The sequence below is a fragment of the Chiloscyllium plagiosum genome, chromosome 32 (genome assembly GCF_004010195.1).
Source record: "Chiloscyllium plagiosum isolate BGI_BamShark_2017 chromosome 32, ASM401019v2, whole genome shotgun sequence".
NCBI classification, from domain to species: domain Eukaryota; kingdom Metazoa; phylum Chordata; class Chondrichthyes; order Orectolobiformes; family Hemiscylliidae; genus Chiloscyllium; species Chiloscyllium plagiosum.
Window position 1 is genome coordinate 3,173,548 of NC_057741.1, and position 1,622 is coordinate 3,175,169.

Genomic DNA, 1,622 nt, shown 5'->3' on the forward strand with positions numbered 1-1,622 from the left:
GTGTTGTTGATGATGTTAAATGTCTCTTCTATCTTGTTTCATTTTGTGATGACAAAGGTGTCATCTATGTAGCGGACCCAAATTTTTGGTTTGATGGTTGGTAGGGCTGTTTGTTCTAGTCTTTGCATTACTGCTTCTGCTATGAATCCTGATAGTGGAGATCCCATCGGTGTGCCGTTGGTTTGTTTGTAGATTATGTTGCTGAAGGTGAAGTGGGTGGTGAGGCACAGGTCCACTAGCTTCATGATGTTTTCGTTGGTAATGTGATTGATGGTGCTTGGTGTGTGTGTAATGGTCTCTTCGAAAAGTGTGGTAAGTGTTTGTCCTATGTAGTGTTTTGTGCAGTCCTTGCATGGGATTTTGTACACTACGTTAGTTTTGCTCATACAGGACAAACAGGAAGACAGCTAACGATCTGTATGCATGAACAGCAACTAGCCATGAAACGACATGACCAGCTATCCTTAGTAGCCACACACGCAGATGACAAGAAACATGAGTTCGACTGGGACAACACTACTATTATAGGACAAGCCAAACAGAGAATAGCCAGGGAATTCCTAGAGGCATGGCACTCATCCACAGATTCTATCAACAAACACATCGACCTGGACCCAATATACCGGCCACTGCAGCGGACAGCTGGAACTGACAACCGGAAGCGGCAGAGACAAACCACTATAAATGCCGTAGGAAACAACACAGAAGCGCTTCACAGGAGGCTCCCAAGCACTGAGGATGTCACCTAGACAGGGGATGAAATGTCTGCAACACAAATTCCCAGCTCTGCAAATAGAACCACGACATATCCAATATCTCTGCAGCTACTTCCTTTAATATCCTAAGATGCAACCTATTTGGTTCAAAGACTTATCATTCTTTAGCTACATTAGTTTCCTGGGTACTTCCTCTAAAGTGATAGTCATTGTGTTTATTTTGTCTTTCCTTTAGCACCTTGGTTATTTAATATCTTTGCAATGCTATTCATGTCCTTTCCCATGTTGCTCAATATTTAATAACTCCTCTGCTATTTCCTCATTTCCCATTATTATTTCCCCAGCATCATTCTCTAAGGAGCTTGTGTGCATTTTGATGTCTTTCATTTTATAACTTTAAAGAAGCTCTTCCTGTCCATTTTATGTCACGTGCTAGTTTGCCCTTATCATATATTTTCTCTTTCTATTTTATTTTAGTCATCTTTTGTTGGCCTTTAAACCTTTTCCACTCTTCTGGACCACCACAAACCTTCGTCATGTTGTATGTTTTTTCTTTCAATTTGATACTATCCTTACCTCTGTTTGTTAATTTTGGTCACTTTATTCCCTTCTTGGATGCACTTCTTCCTCATTGGCATATATCTTTGCTGTGAGTCATGATCTATTTTCTTAAAAGTTTGTGATGGTTCCTTAATTGTCTTGTCTGCTAAACTCTTTTTTTCAGTCCAACACAGTCAGCTCTGCCTTCATTGTTCTGTAATTACTCTGATTTCAGTTGAGCACAAATATTTTTGACTCACATTTCTCACTTTCAAACTGAATGCTGAATGTTATGATTAGGGAATCTTTTAGTCTGAGATCATTTATTAAACCCTCTCATTTAGTTTAATGCTCATTTTTTATTGT

General features: G+C 39.4%; 1 protein-coding gene across 1 annotated transcript in view; it reads right to left on the minus strand.

Annotated features, from left to right (window-relative positions):
• LOC122539245 (deleted in malignant brain tumors 1 protein-like) overlaps positions 1-1,254 on the minus strand; it is a 52,063-nt gene extending 50,809 nt beyond the window's left edge. The window contains exon 1 of the mRNA XM_043673946.1: positions 1,246-1,254. Within this exon, the coding sequence (XP_043529881.1) occupies positions 1,246-1,254 (9 nt within the window). The remainder of the gene's footprint in view (positions 1-1,245) is intronic.
• Positions 1,255-1,622: the final 368 nt, after the last annotated feature.